Genomic DNA, 15,288 nt, shown 5'->3' on the forward strand with positions numbered 1-15,288 from the left:
TGTTACGCTCGAATACAGAAATACAGCATTATCAACATAACTTTGTATCTTAACATATCTAGAAATTGATCCAGTTATATTTCAGATCATAAAATACACTTACTTGCCAATCCTGATGATGTGCGAATGTTAGAGCGAGGATAATCTCGAAGTCAAGATGTTCAGCCAGTGACGTGAGATCTCGTGAGTGGACTGACAACGTTGTTCAAGGTGAAATTCTTATATAAGCTAATGTTGGTTGTTATTTTTTTTTACTTTTTGGGAAACTTTAACAAGCAACTTGACAGTATTACTCCATTATTTCCTGAAATCCCAAGCACTGCCAAATAAATAAACATGAGGTAATAAAAATAATGATTTCGTACGAAATAACAAGTATTGTTATATGTTGAGTGTATGAGTAAGTTTGAAATTATTGAGGTGAAGCTGAAGTTAGCGTTAAAGAGGTTAAGTCTTAAAAATGTATAGGTGGCGGAAAGAAGTACTCAGCACAGAGATAAAGATACAATTTTGCCACTAAGTATTATCTAAGTACCAAATATAAATGCGTTATGAATGCCAATGGTGTTATTAATGTGTATTAAAGACCCCTATATATTCAATATTAGGTAAGCAACAAGAAATAATTCTTGCTACTCGAAGGAACGAGAATATATCAGAATCTACTCATCATATTTAAGAAAGGAGGTTATTAGCAGACGAACCCTATACTTGTTACTATGTTAACCCTTTCTGTACAAACTTACCGATAAACATGGGAAGAATATATATATAAAGTTAAAAGATATTGTTATTTGCCTTATAAGTCAAGAAAACTGTATATGTTATTCTTTAGCGTCTTACACCTCTAGATGGTATTGTGATATACATTGATACACCGGATTTCTTAAAGTAAAAAACAATACAAGCTGTGCATCGAATAATGTAATAACAAAATAATTAGGTAATAATGACTAAAATAACATAGGAATATAATGTTAATTTATCGTGGGTAAAAGCTGTAGGATTATAATTGTATACTAAGAAGAGTAACTACTTCCCACTCTTCACGTAGGTATACTACGTATGCGTATTTCAATAATAATCCACAATATTTTTTGTGCATCACAAACTACATTATTGAGATATTTAGAATTTGTTGTATGATTGCATCAGTCGAGAAACATGATCTACACAGAAACTGCTGATATGGTACTTTATCTATGCTGGCGCCCCTAATTTTGAAGTGATGGACTAGAGGAAAGGCAGCTAGTCAACGCCATCCACCATCAACTCTTAGACTACTCTTTACCAACGAATACTAGGAATGACCGTCACATTATGAAGACCTCTCCCACCCCCACGGCTGAAATGGCGAACATGTTTCGTAGATTGTGAAACAAGTACTGTAACCACCAACCCATGCCAGACCTAATGATTACAAAAGTGTCTAATAAAAACTTGTTAAAATTAAAAGAATAATGTATGATAAAAAATACGGAGGGATTTTACCATTTTTGAACAGTACATTAATAGCAGATGGTAGAGCGATTGTGGCTGAAGCAGCTGCTTGGCACGTGAAAAAAGAGAATGGATCTGGACTTGCTTAAGAATCTGGTTGTAAAAAAATGGGAAAAAAGTAATTGAAAACTGGGAAGTACGACGTTAATTAAAGAAGATATAGAAGCAGTATTGGTAAATAAAAAAGGTTATATAGGCGTTTAGTCTAATGATTTATTACCCAAGAACAGTGGAAAGTCTTCAGACATACAACGCTAAAATGTGGGGTTAGGTTACTCGTGGTGGATACTGTAAACAGCCCAACGTGGCTTTGCTCTAAATCAAAGAAAAAATGAAAATATAGTATTCATTGGGTTTGTTGTTACAATAATTCAAAATATAATTTCGTTAAACATTTTAATCCTTACGGAAAATACACAATAAATAATGTACAATTTTAAAATATATAATACAAAAGGAAATTGAACAATATTTAATTTCAAATGATAAAGAAATTAGATGCAATCCGAGATTTCTACGAAAAATGTATTAATAAAATGTTAATATTTTTGTATAAAATATATAAAAAGAATGAAACGCAGGGCGTAGTATTTATAAAGTGTTATATACAATTACTCAAACACCGAGTGATTTCAACGAAAGTTGTGTTTGTGTTTTAATAAATGACAAGCCTAATAGTTCGAGATTCTAGAAATACCGAATATTCAGAAGAGTAATATAATGTAAGTAATGGGAATTATTATTTAGTATATATGTCAATGTGGATATCATGGAACAACATTGATGAAACATTTAATAATATTACCTTTAAGTATTATGATGAAGATAATTGGAAAAGATTAACGATTGAAAATAGTAATTATACGATATGGGAGAAAAATAACGGTTAGTTAAATTGTTTATTGTAGATGACCCTCCTATATAATTTGGTATTCAATTTGTAACTTAATGGTTTATAATCAAATTGGCTCCAAATTATAATTACCATATTGACTTAACTGAAGGGAAGCTGTACGAAAGATTAGGATTTGAACCAAAACTTATTCCGATCAAGATCAGAGAGGAAAATATATAGCTAACAACTCTAGAGATGTAGGCGACATTGAAATTCATTGTGATGTTATCAATGGAGTATTATACAAGAAAAAGTTCTTGGCAAGGTTTTGTATTCTTTTACTACTCCTAATCCACCTGGAAATTTAATTAGAAATGAAGAAACAAATTGAATATATGCAGATGATAAGAGGTCAACTTTTATTTATAGAATAAGAATGAAGATTACAGATGAAACCAATCATCCAAGTGACTAGAAGAAACAACGAGTTGTATATAGGTTAATTTTAAGTAATAATAAATTAATTATAATAAACATTATTTATTTGTAAAAAGTCGGAAATGTTATGGAAAAGGTATTTTTACTGATATTTTAAACAAAGCAATAGATAAAGTTTTTGAACTTTTAGGTAAAAAGCAGATGAATTCAGAGAAAGAAAACTGAGAAAAGTCAATATCTAACATTTTAAATAAGTAACCTAAAGTGTATAAAATGAAATATGAAACTGGACTTAAAAGATTTTAATTTTAAATAAATGGCAATAACTTGGGATACAACTAGTGTACCTAAATATTATCAAACATTAAAGAAAGCTTTTAATACAAATAACATCGTGAAAGTAAAGTCGTTATCGATGAAAAACAGTTGCTAAATATGAATTCTACATAAACGATTTTCGATAATCGTGATATATTAAGAACTTAGATCAAAAATAAAAATGATAAATATCCCATTGAAGATTACAACGTTTTGTTAAAAGATATGATATGAGATTAATCTAGATATTACTCAGATTTATTAGCAGCTGGGTTAAATAATATTAATACAGAAACTGGGTGTTTAGTTAGCTATACCAATTAGAGAAAATTGTATCCAATAATTTGTTTCGACATTGAAACCACAGTTCCTATAAAAATGGGACGAATTTAAAAATTGAATTCTTCTAACAATTCAAACAATTTCAACGAAATCATATAGACTTATTTCGTATCTGTTGAAAAGAGAAAATGAATAATGAATGTTTATAATAAAAGTTTTGAATGAGTGAGAACTCTTTAACGAGTTTTTGATTTCCTTATGGTAATCTATATAAAGAAGCATCTCAGGGTTGTATAGGTCTACCTAGAAATGATTTTAAATTAATTGATGATGTTAATTACTATATTGAAAATAAATAATTAAAAAATGTTAACTAGGCAGTTTATAATAGAGATGCTTTTTATTTACCGTTAATCGAAGAACACTTTCATAGTAAAACCGAATTCGATGACAAATCTCCGCGTAATATTCTTAATATATCTTTTGTATGTTTGTAGTTAAGCACAAAGATACACACTAGACTATCTGTTCTGTGCCTATCATCGAAATCCGGTTTTTAGCATTAGACTGTCTTCAGACTTACCGCTGAACCGTTGGGAGTTGTTCTTAATAGAAATAAAAACGGTTTATATGTACCGAGAGTGTTATTATAATGCATGCTAATTTTGATACTGGTAATAACAAATACAAAAGAACCGATAGAAGAAATTGATACAATAAGTAAAAAAGTATGTAGACAAAAATTTTAGAAATTTTTAAAATTATTAATTGATTGAAAGATTTTGATAAAAATTAGAAAATAATATAAGTGAATTAGAAAGAGTTAACTTACAATATTAATTTAAGCATTAATGCCTTTAATACCAAAAGTGATAGAAAATTACAATGTTTGGAAAATATTTCATTAACAGGAAATGATAGAAATCATTTTGATCTCTAACGCTTTGTTTACAAACAATTTAATAAAGAAATGTTAACTATCATTTTAATAACTGCTGAAATAAAGTTTAAAATCCTTCCATATTTTGTACTTTATACTCTTATTCTACTAAATGATTTTATGGAAAATATTTCTTCTGTTTTCCGGAATTGAAAGCCTTCACTAACTTTAAAAAAAAAAGGAAAAAGTTATGTTTCAAGAATGATCTTCAATGGAAAAAAGTAAGCACGGTTATTTTATAATGAAAAGATGAATGAATTACAACAACAATATATGCTAAAAAGAGTCAAAAGTTACGAAAATTATTTTCTGAATTTCGCATAAAGCTACATGAGGGCTAAATATGCCGCCTTCCTTAATTTTGAAAAACAGACTAGAGCGAAGGCAGCTAGCCAACAACATCTACCGTTAATTCTCAGACTACTCTTTACCAAGAAAAGAAGGACTGACCATTACATTAAATAGCCACGCGTCTGAAAGGGCGAGAATGTTTTGCAGATTGCCAGTTGAGTGTCATAACCACCTGCTCATGACGAGTCTAGTTACGACTTGTCAAAGTTAAGAGAACATTGTATATAGTGAGTTTACTTACTGATTAGGTACGTTTTATTACACGTCACAACTTTTATAATAAGTAAGATTTGTTTTTAGAACAGGTATGACGTTTCAATCATTAATGCGATTATTCTCAAATACAGAAGTTTGAACGGTAAATAATGTTTTAGTACTTAAATCAACATTCAACAATCTAACAATGTATTTATATTATAGAATTGATAGTGGTTGCTTATGCATATACATATCAATCTGCGTGAATTAACAGATTATTTATTTATGGCTAAAGAGAAAAAGAACAACAACCAAAAATTGAATAAGTAATAAAAAACTATGGAATATGTTATGTAAAATATTTGCATAAGATTAGGAATGTCTGGGGAAATAACGATCAAAGACATATAGAGATATGCCTGGGTATTTGTTAATTGTGGGATTGTTTGATTTCATTAATAAAGCTTCTATGATTTTTCTTCTGTTAATGTCAGGCTTATGTTTTAGTACTGTATGTGACACTCTGTTCATAAAAAAAACAGTTTGATTTTATTCATATACTCATGGACTTGGGAAGGGGATTTGGTGTTTCTTTAACCTGATCTGCAAAATTATATCCTTTTCACATATCTAAAAGGCTGGGCAACTGTTACACTTGATTTTGCAAATGCTTCCTGGAGGGGTGGGATTGTTATATAATTTTCTTAACATGTGTTTAATTTTCATTCCAGGGGTGAAAAAGAATCTATTCGTTATGTTAAGGTTATATTTACGTGTTGGTCTTTTCGAAGTTTCTGATAGAGGTATGCTAATATTTTCTATACGTGATATAGTGCAAGTGATTAGGTTTTCTTTGTTTTGTGTGGTGATTGAGTTTGTTTGTTTGTTAAACGCCTCTTGTCTATGTTTTTTTTTTTTAAATTGTTAACAGTTTCTATAACTACTTCAGTAGGAAATTGGTTAACGTTAGTGAAGCATTGAGTTAAGTGCGCAACCTTATTATCGATGTTTTCTGTGGTGCATATAGTGTATGCTAAATTTAGGGGGATTTTAGAGTGCCTAACTTCTGGTGGATTACATGATTAGAAAAACAGTTTATGTAATTTCCGCTGTGTGTGTTTTATCTATGAATTTTAGGGATGAAGCCTTGGGGGTTCGTGTGATGTTAACGTTTACAAATTTATTGCGTAATTGTTTTCATTATTCACTGTGAATTATATGTCTTTATGTAGATTGTTTATGTGCTAAACAAACAAAATTTCAACCTACATGCTCGCCCTTTCAGCAATCTCAAAATCCGTTGGTAAAATAACTGCCTTCTCTCTAGTCTATTACTGCTAAATTAGGGACGACTAGAGCAGATAGCCTTCATATAGCATTGCACGATATTCAAAACAAGTCAAACCAATCTAAAATGGTTTATGAGAAACATTTATCTGAAAGTGTTAAAACCGAGAAAAATGATTTTAAGTATGCCAAGAGACTGTATTTGACATTCAGTTTTACGTTAAAAAGTAAGTAAATGATGAAAAAAAAAAGAGACTCCGGGATTGGGGCTAGAACATCTGGTTAACGGTACCACTGGTATGCCACTATGATATATACAAGAATACAAGCCATCATCGATAGTACTCATATAGAAAGCTTTGTATTAGTAGTATGACCACCATACAACTTCATGATAGGTACACAGATCAAATAATAATAGAATTATATCAGAGGGTGTTATAGAAAATAGCAATACTTCTGATCCTGAGCATGCTCATGAAAATATTGTGATTGACCTGAATCATGTTGATGATTGAGAGGTTAAATATAAACAAAACATTTAACCCAAGAAGGTTTTTCTCGAAGTTTTAAGGAAGTTAAACTACAGATAAGCAAATCTCTATTTTTCATAATTGGTTGGTCATTAGACAGTGAGAAGGTGCCAGAGGAATGTCCAGTTACTAATGTCACTCTCACGTTTTCTCCTAATAACCTCTGAACAGCTCAGAATATCGACATTTCGAGAGGAGAACTCGAGGCCAATTTTGCCACCCGAGTTTTTGACTTAGAAAAAGTATGTTGGCAAATAAGTAATGTGTAAAAGGTAAAAGTAACCACAACACATATGTAAAAAATTGGTTTAAAAGTTTATTACATTTTATAGAGCGCAGGGAATAATTGTAAGCGTGATGAAATTTTATGTGACATCAGTTTATATTATAATTAAATATTTACATTTTTATTTGCACTCAATTTTCACTTCACATTGCGCTCGTACCCTAATACTAAAAACTCATGTGTGAAAGTATAGTAATATGTTAAACACATTATATCTGCCGTGTCCAGTGTCAACAGTAAATTTTGTCCAAAACCTAGTATTATGTCAAACACATTATATTTGCCGTGTTCAGTGTCGACAATAAATTTTGTCCAAAACCAGAGCTCATCAGGCCTGTTGGGATAGGATATGATAATATAATATGTATCGAGTGACACAGATTATGTTTACAACGTTATCATATTAATGGTTTATTGTTGTAAGGCTAGACAGTGTGTTATAACACTGATTTCTCTTCTACATGTTATAAACCAATCTTAGATAAACAAAATACAGTTTCTGCCATGCAAAGTTCAGGTTAGTAACAGTGAAGTGTATTTTTATCGTAATAGTAATAATCCATCGTTAGAATGTCCTGTATTTTAAACGTTGTCTTACCAGATTAAAAAAAAACTAAAAGTGGAAAATGTTTGACTTAACACGATTCATTTTCAAATTTTATGGTATTTAAGACCGTATTGACTCTAAGTTCTGCTGTACCATTTTGTGTGGATTTAATTAAACCTGTTTTCTATACTTTATTACGAGCAGTAGTTAACATAGAGGCGTAAAGTTTCAGAAGGTTTGTGTTTTCATAATCAGGTTCTTTCTTCATGTTATTCAAGGATGGGTAATCTTTTGATGTTGTCCTAGTGTGCCATGCTAAAATCTGAAATGAAACAAAAATCACAGTAAATCTAACGTGAAATAAAAAATCAACAGATAATTTCACAAGTTGGTAAACAGCATTACACATATATTAAACTTTATTTCGCAAGTATTGGCTTTCACTGCTTTGTTTTTGGTATTAACATATTTGATACATTTCGAGCTCCTAAAATGGAAGCTTTGGTAGTGGAGCACCCTTTCTCTTCTTAATAGTATATTTTGTCTGCACGAATAGGCGTTATTAGTGAAATTACATGTGCCATTATTTTAACGTTATCTCAGTAAAATATTGTAAGGAGCCAGATGAAAACGATCAAAAAGATAGACTATAGCTTGTATATTCCCATTCTGAATAAAGAAATTTAGGAAAATGCAAGTAATCTTAAGATGAGATATACTTTACGAAATGTATACAGTAATTAATTAATTCTTTTTTAATAAAGATATGAATCACTTAACCTAAAACGACGATCTAGATAGTTAACAAACTAACTTAAAAAAGTAAGCTTAAAGTGAGGTATGTAAGGATTATTATAGGGTAAAAATGTAGAGTTTGATCTAGGATTTTTTCCGCATCTGTTATGTTATATTGCACAAAAGTAAACTTTCCGAAATTTAATTACAAGAGAGAGAATGCACATATGGATGGAGCCCATACAAGGGCATCTACATAGTTGGAAGGAACTCGGGATGATCTAAGGACATTAGCACAGAAGTTAGTCAAGGTTACTATCCTCATCAAAACCAACCTATGAGAAAGTAATGTTATTATGTAGGATGTATGACCCAATGGGAATCAACAGTGTTATGATTCCGCACCAATAATGTAATAGGTAATTTAGGTTACAACCAATCAGGTCAAGCCAGGATCCGTTATACGAACGAAACCGATGTGCTGCCAAGCGATATGTATATAAATGATAATTAACCATAATCTGGTGTAAGAAGTGGAGAATTACTCTCAATCCAACAAAGACTCAATACGTAATATTTCACAGAAGCCTAAACAAAAAGTGCAAAAAACCCTAAGAATCTCAAACTTAAACTCTGTGTTCCCCGATCTCCTTTTCCAAGTCAATTAAATTTTTCGGCATGAAATTTAACCACAACCACAAGCACGAATAGCACATCTCAGAAAAACAATTCACCATATAAACGGCTGTAAACTACACTTCACATCTACAAAACTTTCATCAGACCCAGTATGGAGTACCCCTCGATGATTACATGCAACATGGAAGAACACCATCTTACAGAACTGCAAAAACTTTAAAACTGGCTTCCCAATTAGCATGCCACTTTCCATACTACACACCATCACGTCACGCAGAAAACCATTCAGAAATAAAAAAAGACTAATTAATCTGGCCAGTAAATGCTACAAAAAAAATCCATAGATCGTAGCTCACTTCACTCTTCCCTTCCACAGCTGCTACTCCACAATCTTGAAGAAAATGCGTATCCCCGTATAACTTCATTCACGAAGATCATAACACACTGTAACATGCTATTATATCATTATGTTTATATGCCTTGATCCTTATCTTCAGTATCTTTCCAACACCAATCTAAGAATATGGTTCCGTTTATCTAGGCACTGGTCGTGCTTTAATTCGGTCCCGATCGGTGTAAGTGGGTTTTTCTTGGGGGCACTCCCCCCACACCAAAATCAAAGACATTGGATTTGTAGATACCTGCCAGGTGATGAAAAGGCCTATTTGTTGGTTTGTCGATGTTTAGCATACTCAACATAACATACTCGCAGTGCAATATAATTTAACAGTTTACCACATTATCTCTAAAGTATCTACATTCTATAACAAAGCAAATACAATTCTGTGGCCTAGTTCGTATAATTTAATTTACTGTTTTAACTAAATCACTGTATTATACGTGCTTGATATGTGAATCAAAGAATTCGAAGCTCGGGAACCGTTGTCGCAAAACGCACTTTACGATAAAGGACCGTGGCTTCACGATAAGAGTGGCAGTCAAACCCATTATTAGATCAGAGAAGAGTTTTAGTAGGTGCTTTCTTTCCTCTAGTCTTTAAGCTCAGAATTAGGGATGGATATGTGCAAATATCGTTTGTGTAAGTTTGGATGAATGTTTGAAACAAACTATTGTGTATAGTTCATTATTTGTACGTCCTTCCAAGTTCCATACGTACTGGAAGACATTTAAATGTGCAGTCATTCTCTCTCTCTCTTTTTTTAGCTGTGTGTTGTTTTATTTCACCAATATTGTATTTTATATTTGTTTAATGTTAACTCATTCACCAGTAACATAATAGTATTTAATGTCTATACACATCTTAGTAAAATTTCTAAAACAGGCATCACTTCTACTATTACTTAAAGGTTATTTTTTAGGATAAAAATAAAATAATCTGAAAAAGTTTTATTTAAGTTTTTGTATGTTGTTTTCTTTTTTTAAAGTGTCCTTACTTCCGTGCAGTTATTTCCTTTTGGTTCCAAGTCATCCAGCCCAAAACGTAGATTTTGTAAAAACAGGTCTTCTTCATAACCATTTCGATATGGATCTGTGGCTCCTGGGATACTGAGGAAATGTTGGACACTTACAGCAAAAGCTGCCCAATCAAGCGCAAATTTTCTTTGTCGTCGAAAACCATCTAAAAAATCAATTACCTTTCCATTCTTCACGACTGGACTAGATAACTCCTCTCTGAACATTCCCCCTACTGGCCAAACACTTACATTTTTAGTCGATCTCATCTGGAAAAAAACCAACAACAACAAAAAACGTTTCATATAAATGGATTGGAAAAGAAATTCATTTCAGTGTCTTTTTTTTTATAGCTTATGAAACTTGTCGATTATTTTAAAGACCAATTCACTGAAAAAAATGGATAATATTACCAATGTTGGTGAAGCATTATTTATTAAATCTACTTAAAATACTGACTTAACTGGCTGGAGAGGTGGGGGTGGGGGTGGGGAGTTCGTAACAAACAAGTAGGAAATCTATAAAATAAGATCGTATAAAATGGTGGGCTATTCTAAAACAAGATTAGTTAAATAGAAATAAAAACAGAAAAACATAATTTTGATATAAAATATAACTTGATCGTAAAGTTTTTTTTATTATTGTTATTTAAACCCCGTATATTTATATTCAAAGAAATTTTACTGTTGTCAGAAGTTTAATATTATATATATGTAGGCCTGGCATAGCTTGGTGGTTAGAACACTAGATTCCTAATCTGCGGGTCGCGACATTGAAATCTGTAGCCAAACAAGCTCTCCCTTTCATCCCTTGGGGGCGTTATAAGCTGGCAATGTGTTGTGTAATACTTAATATAAATAACATTTATTATTTAAAACAAAGGACGGTCCCTCGGGGTAGCTTTGCGCGAAATTCGACAAAGAAACAAATAATATGATATATTTAAAGTCTTACTTGCTCAAATACTCGAAGATCAAAAACGTTGTCGTCATCTGCCATAAAAATAACACCAGATTTGGCGTTTTCCCTGATCCATTTGAAGGCCGCATGGTGACAGTTGACTGCATAAGGATATTTAAGTTGATTGGGTGGTCTTGGTCCTACAAGATAAGTATGTTGAACACCTCGTTTCTTCAGAATCGTCTCTATCATTGGATTTTTATCAGACCAGTCTTCTACAACCAACCAATGAATGTTGGGCACATGCATTAAAGTTTGGGCCAATCTTGTTATTTCTGGAATCTGATTAGCTCGCGCATACGTTGGAGTGATGATATAAATTGTTGTTAATTCAATATCTTGATTTGATCGATTAAGACCGAATTGGTTTCTATGGCGTTCTATAGAGAAAATTAAGAAAAACATAAACATATTGTTACGCCTCCGTTCGTTAGTTAATTTTCCGTAAAAATTCTTTCCGAAGAAACCGATACAAGTCCTGTCTTAAATAAAACTGGTTTATTCTTTCTGAATACAACTTTGCAATACACTTAATTTCCACAGTCGCGCTATAACAAACGCTATACTTCACAACGAACGTCTCATGTGCTCTACTCAACAATACGTCTCTCTGTCCGCAGTTCATTTACACACATTACCTTACCTTCACTTCTTGGCCGTCTTATATAAAAGAATACCGTACATCTAGTAACCTCCCGAGGATTCACGAAGCTTCGAGAATATGACGTATTACTAGCATTACGTGATCTCCGCTGTCGTAACAATATACATACACGGAAATTTCTGGTTTTTTACAGTAAATTGGAATGCGTGCAATTTAAATAAAAGTGTTAAATTTGTTTTCATTGTATTATCTTATAGGTTATTTCTAAGTATAATAAACATGTCACGTGGAAGATCTAGCCCAATTATTCGATAAATCTGAAACTATTGAATATCGGAAACTAACAGAGACCTGCAAAAGATTTGTGATCAAATTTGTATTTTATTTGCAACAGTAATTCTTTAAATATATGATTTCTAGAATAACACAAAAGAATTCTAATCGAAGACACCAAAATCTATAAGTCCACTTGTCTTAGGCTTAACATTAGTTAAGCCATTATTAAGTGTGCCCCATATTCAATAAACGGATAATTTTATACTGTAACTTGTGTACGTATTTTTGTTCTAGTTTAGTTAGATCTAAACTTTACTGTACTCAATACTATCAAGACCTGAACTTATAATGTTATTCTACGACCTAACGTTGGACTTTTGTTAAAAGTTAGTTAAGCTTTTAATATTTCATTTGATATTTCATTGGTGGTAGTGTCCAGGGTCACTGGTGAGAAGTGGAATTCTCCGAAACTAGTCTGGCTCATATACACACACCCCAATGAAAGAATAGACCATTCCAAGCTTTAACTTGTTGTTAAACAAATGTTTAAACAACTCTACTTATTCAATTAAGCTTTTAATATGTTGTTGTATAAAATGTCTACTAAAGTAAACGAATATCCGTTGGAATGAAGTGCGCGCGTATGCGCATTTAGATAGTAAGGTGCGCGTGCATTTTCAGGACAGACAAAACTGAGTATTATTATAATAGATAAATAACAATATTTTTTTTCTGCGTCAAATATTGTTAAAATATAAAACTATAATTATATTATAATTTCGTTTCAACCATGAATTATCAATTTTTAAAAACCAAAAAAAAAACGTTTTTTCCAATATTTGCGCATACACAAAGTATGTTCAAAAGTCCAATAGGGTCACCATAGTTCAGATTGTTTTCAAACTCAAAGATAATTTTCAACTAGGCTGAACTTTGTTAACCTCGTTAACAGATGCTGATGATATTACTCACATACATAGATAGATTTTAAAGTTTTCTAATCCAAATTATGAATATCTGCTCTATAACTCATACATTATGTATATGATACTAGGTGATCTATATGCAGAAAAGATTCATTACTGTACTAAAATTATATGATAAATAAATTTGATAAACTCACACGACTTCCCCCTCACAACCACAACAATAGATAAACTATTGTTTCGTTAAGCTGTGGTCTCTACAAATCAAAAGAATAAAGAATCTTTTAATCTCAGCTAGATCATGTACATTCTTAATTAACAGCAGGGAGATATCTTGTAAATTAAGTCGGGTGTAGTGCTTAGCGTACCGGACTGTGAAAATGAGAATCCAACGTTCACGGCGCGTTACCGCAAAATCGTGCTCAGCCTTTTGAGAGTGTGGATGTATTATGAAAGTAAAATCCCAATATTCGATTAGAATAACTCAAGAGTTTTCGGTGAGTGCTGCCTTCCCTCTAGTTTATCAGTTTTAAATTACGGACGGATAGTGCAAATATCATTTGCTTTGCTCAGTCTTAACATAATTTTAATCTTGTACTTCCCTTAAAAAGGCTTACTAAGGTATTTGTTTCTCTTAAAGTATAAATTATTTTATTACAGAAATGTGTTTAAAATAACATTTTAGAATATAAAAAAGTATATAAAATATACAAAAAATATACCGTTAATGATAATTAAAAACCATTATATATCGTTTACAGTTCAGTTTCTTTGCTACGTACAGATTCAAACTAATAATATTCAAATAAAACATTGTTTCAACATTAACTGTGTTTTACTTCTGGATTTACTTTAGTATACAGTATTGGTATGAAAACATTCAAACCTTTTTACTTACCTTGTATAAAATTAGAGGAAAACAAGTAAAAACAGAAACGAATGACAAAAGATCCACATAATATTTGCACGATCTCTTTCAGCAACATCCAGGCTTAGTTTTTAAGAAGCAGTTTCTAAAAATTAAAAAATACTATTGATAACTTAATGACAATTAAACTAGAATAGTAGCGCTCTAATGAATATTAACAAGGCTTATCTAACTACAAAAATAACATTATTTTATCTTAAGACATTGAACTTGTATTTGAAATTCAATATTGGTCAATATAGTATTACTTTTTTTTAATTGCCTATTTTACAGAAAGTTGTTTTTCACAAATATTTCTAATTGAATATAAAATGCGTTTTTTTCCTCTCTGAACAAATAAAAAAAGAAAAATAGTTATTATGTTTAGATTACACGTATATTTGTGAAACATTAAAAGGAAGATCTATTTTATTATATTTATATCCCATTACACAACCTTATATATACATGTAACGTCATCGACAACTGGAAACAGTCTGATCGACGCGTAAAGACAGATGGTTCGTGACAGATGGTTCGCAAAAATAAATTATCAAAGGAGAATAGAAAAACAGTTCAGCGTTCAATACCATGCGGTATGGGAAAGGGATGGAGAGAAAAACAAAAGGTTAGTAACAGTGAAGTGTATTTTTAGCGTAGTAGTAATAATACCAATCATTAGGAGAAAGGGAAAATAACATTAAAATTATTGCCATTTCATTAAACAATTAATAATGCTTTTTAGCTAATAAACTTGAAACTCCCAACCAGTGATTCTCCTTCTTATTTAGCTGTTTATGTGCATCTTTATGGAAACCATCTTTCAGGAGAAATGGGGTAAAAGCTGCCCTTAGTTTACACTGAAGCGTAGAATGTATTGAATACGATTTTGAGAGTCCTTTGTATCAATAGAAATGTGATTTGTAGTTAACAAAGGCAGTAGTTAAAAAAGGCATCTTACAGATTAAAGTTATTAGGATCATCAAATCCAGCTAAGTTTGATTTGATTTGAGTTTTACATTCCAGTTAATCTTAACTAACGTGCTGTCGTACAGGTCGGTCAATTGTGTATTGTATTAGGAATTACATTCCAGTTAATCTTAACTAACGTGCTGTCGTACAGGTTGGTCAACTGTGTATTGTATTTGGAATTACATTTCAGTAAATCTTAACTAACGTGCTGTCGTACAGGTTGGTCAATTGTGTATTGTATTAGGAATTACATTCCAGTAAATCTTAACTAACGTGCTGTCGTACAGGTTGGTCAATTGTGTATTGTATTAGGAATTACATTCCAGTAAATCTTAACTAAC

The 15,288-nt window shown here is 31.6% G+C and overlaps 3 protein-coding genes across 3 annotated transcripts in view; 1 reads left to right on the forward strand and 2 right to left on the reverse strand.

Annotated features, from left to right (window-relative positions):
- The window catches only part of LOC106470765 (C-reactive protein 1.1-like), a 5,412-nt gene extending 5,196 nt beyond the window's left edge, over positions 1–216 (reverse strand). The window contains exon 1 of the mRNA XM_013931332.2: positions 104–216. The gene's annotated coding sequence lies outside the window, so the exon portion shown is untranslated. The remainder of the gene's footprint in view (positions 1–103) is intronic.
- Positions 1–15,288, forward strand: part of LOC106470766 (C-reactive protein 1.1-like) — a 30,066-nt gene that overhangs the window by 2,513 nt on the left and 12,265 nt on the right. The window lies entirely within an intron of this gene.
- Positions 7,700–11,673, reverse strand: LOC106470764 (galactosylgalactosylxylosylprotein 3-beta-glucuronosyltransferase S-like). Its single transcript, XM_013931331.1, has 3 exons — positions 11,257–11,673; positions 10,284–10,571; positions 7,700–7,837 (listed from the first exon to the last, which is right to left on the reverse strand). The coding sequence occupies exons 1-3, from the start codon at positions 11,671–11,673 to the stop codon at positions 7,700–7,702; spliced, it is 843 nt and encodes a 280-aa protein (XP_013786785.1).

This window comes from Limulus polyphemus, unplaced genomic scaffold (genome assembly GCF_000517525.1).
Source record: "Limulus polyphemus unplaced genomic scaffold, Limulus_polyphemus-2.1.2 Scaffold4208, whole genome shotgun sequence".
NCBI lineage: Eukaryota > Metazoa > Arthropoda > Merostomata > Xiphosura > Limulidae > Limulus > Limulus polyphemus.

Bases quoted from the DNA above. Each gene is read 5' to 3' on its own strand.
- LOC106470764 (XM_013931331.1), bottom strand. From the start codon at position 11,673: ATGTTTATGTTTTTCTTAATTTTCTCTATAGAACGCCATAGAAACCAA. The intron at 10,572-11,256 runs GTAAGACTTTAA...GTTTTTTTCCAG, and splicing joins ATCTTCGAGTATTTGAGCAA to ATGAGATCGACTAAAAATGT. The intron at 7,838-10,283 runs GTAAGGACACTT...GTTTCATTTCAG, and splicing joins AAGGAAATAACTGCACGGAA to ATTTTAGCATGGCACACTAG.